The 2,433-nt window shown below is 42.1% G+C and overlaps 1 protein-coding gene across 1 annotated transcript; it reads left to right on the plus strand.

Moving 5' to 3' along the window:
- Positions 1 to 786: 786 nt before the first annotated feature.
- On the plus strand, positions 787 to 1,287 carry LOC126551109 (uncharacterized). Its single transcript, XM_050203883.1, has one exon. It carries the CDS (start codon positions 787 to 789, stop codon positions 1,285 to 1,287), a length of 501 nt encoding a protein of 166 aa, XP_050059840.1.
- The last annotated feature ends 1,146 nt before the right edge of the window (positions 1,288 to 2,433 follow it).

Genomic DNA, 2,433 nt, shown 5'->3' on the forward strand with positions numbered 1-2,433 from the left:
AGATTCTGGTTTAAAAGAAAAAGCTGTAGCTTGGGGTGTGATTACCGCCATGAAGGCAAAACGTAAAGTTGGTGGTGGTTGTGATTGTGGGTTTAAAGCAGCGGTTAAAGCAACTAAAAACGTTTTAAAGAAAAATGTCGGTGAAAAAAATTTAATGAAATTAACAAAAAAGTGTGTAGCCGTCGCACGAAAAACATTTAAATCTACAAAGACAAAAGTTCCGAGAATAGTAAACATTCCGAAAAAAGGTGGTGCATTATCACTTATTCCGATTTTCGCCGGCTTATCAGCTCTAGGCGCTCTGACTGGTGGAGTTGCCAACGTTGTTAAGGTGGCTAATGAATTTAAGAGGAACGTTCCATCACATTTGGGAAATGGTTTATACCTGACGCCATATAAAGGCAACTCGTACAAAATAGGCGATAGTCTATATATCACACCATATAAAAATGGTGGTGGGAGAGTAAAGACGAAAAAAAACTAATATCTACGTTACCCAAGAGAGCGTTGTACGATTTCGAACTTATAAAAATCGCACGTTTGTTGAAAATACCACATTTCATCGGCGTGTTTACTATAGATAAGTTGCCCGTTCGTCCTAAACGATTTGAATCGGCGATTGTTAACTTGGACACTGAAAACGGTACAGGTACGCATTGGGTAGCGTATAAAAAAACCCGTCATTAAAGTGACTGCAGTTAAGAAGTCAACACCTATATCTAAACCGAAAAACAACGAGTTCAAGCTCACGAAAAATAACTTAGATTTTCTTCGTTCACTACAATAATGGATGACACATATTTAGATGTAACGGCCGGTTTTGTCGACGATTGTAAAATAACGCAAATGCAATATCATTCGTTCACGCCGTATTCAAACACGTCTTTTTCATACAATGATGAAATTAGAATAAATATTCAAAATATGGAATCTTACACTCTACCATTTGAAAGTTATATTTACATTGAAGGAAAACTAAGAAAACCTTACGAAGCTGAAGGAGACGTACGTTTTTCGAATAATGGTTTGGCATTTTTATTCTCCGAAATGCGATATGAAATAAATGGAATAGAAATACAAAAATTGAAATCACCCGGAGTGTCGTCTTGCCTGAAAGCATACTGTTCATATACACCAAGTGACTTGAATACGTTAGACAATTGTGCTTGGGACTCGGGCTTGGACGGCGAAGATAATAAAAATTTTATGAGCAATGATGTATTTACCGGTTGTATACCTCTAAAACATTTATTCGGATTTTGCGAAGATTATAAAAAATATTACTAAATTGCAATCAACAACTGATTTTAGATCGCTCGTCTACCGATTTAGACGCATTACGTATGACGCAAACCGTAACCCCCGAAAACGTTGAAAAAAAAAAAATTACGATTGAATTGATAACCTAACCTAACCTAACGGTGGCGGGGACGGAGGCGGTGGGGCTGGGACGGCGGCGGCGGCGGGTCAGATGGTCAGACGGGTCAGATGGTCAGACGGGTCAGTGGGTCAGCGGGTTAGGTTCCAGAATCCCCATTTTACACCTACTTGCGGTTGCTACTATGACCATGACACGTGTCGGGATAGTGAGCGCACCAATAATTACAGTACACTGATGATGCATTTGAGATGTTATTGCACATTCTCGAATTCGTGTCCGAATTTGCAACAACTACAAGGACACCTTTTTTTTTTTTTTTTTTTTTTATGTCTGAATCGCAGTCAGGGAGGGAAGAAGGTTTCCCCAGTACTGCCTCCCTGACCGCATCGTTTATTCGAGGAATAAAAGCACACAGTATTATCTAATTACAACATATTATGGTAACACACATTCTGGGGGCCTCTAACCACCCTGATTGGCCGTTCGGCATACAAACAAGTAAACTTAACTAATTTATTTACATCTTCACAATTGGCGCTGCCGCTGTCTCTCCAACTCCTCTTTTTCCGCGAGTATGGTCTCCACCATCCGCATGAACAGCTCCTTGTGCCTGACAGAAGCGGCCATTAACAATCTCCTCATGGATGGTTCTTCCGGGAGCTCCTGTAGAGCAGGACCACACAGGAGGTATTGCACATCTTCGGGACCAACTGGTTTTCTAATCTCTGCTGCTACATCCGCTCTCGCTGCATCCCAAAATGGACAGATGAACACTGTATGTTCAGCGTCGTCGAATACATCCGGGCAGTGTACACAGCCCGGGTTGGCGGCTCTATTTTTCCTCCACAGGTAGGCCTGAAAGCAGCCATGGCCAGTTAGGGCCTGGGCCATGTGGTAGCTGACTTCCCTAGGTCCTTGAGTCCACCATCTTCGTAAATTTGGAATGAGGAGTTTCGTCCACTCCGCTTTTTTGGAGGCATCCCACATCGCCTGCCATCGACTAATCGTGTCTTCCTCCTTCAGTTCCGCTGACAGGATCTCTCCTTCCTTCT

This window comes from Aphis gossypii, chromosome 3 (assembly GCF_020184175.1).
Source record: "Aphis gossypii isolate Hap1 chromosome 3, ASM2018417v2, whole genome shotgun sequence".
Classification (NCBI taxonomy): Eukaryota; Metazoa; Arthropoda; class Insecta; order Hemiptera; family Aphididae; genus Aphis; species Aphis gossypii.

Bases quoted from the DNA above. Each gene is read 5' to 3' on its own strand.
- LOC126551109 (XM_050203883.1), top strand. From the start codon at position 787: ATGGATGACACATATTTAGATGTAACGGCCGGTTTTGTCGACGATTGT.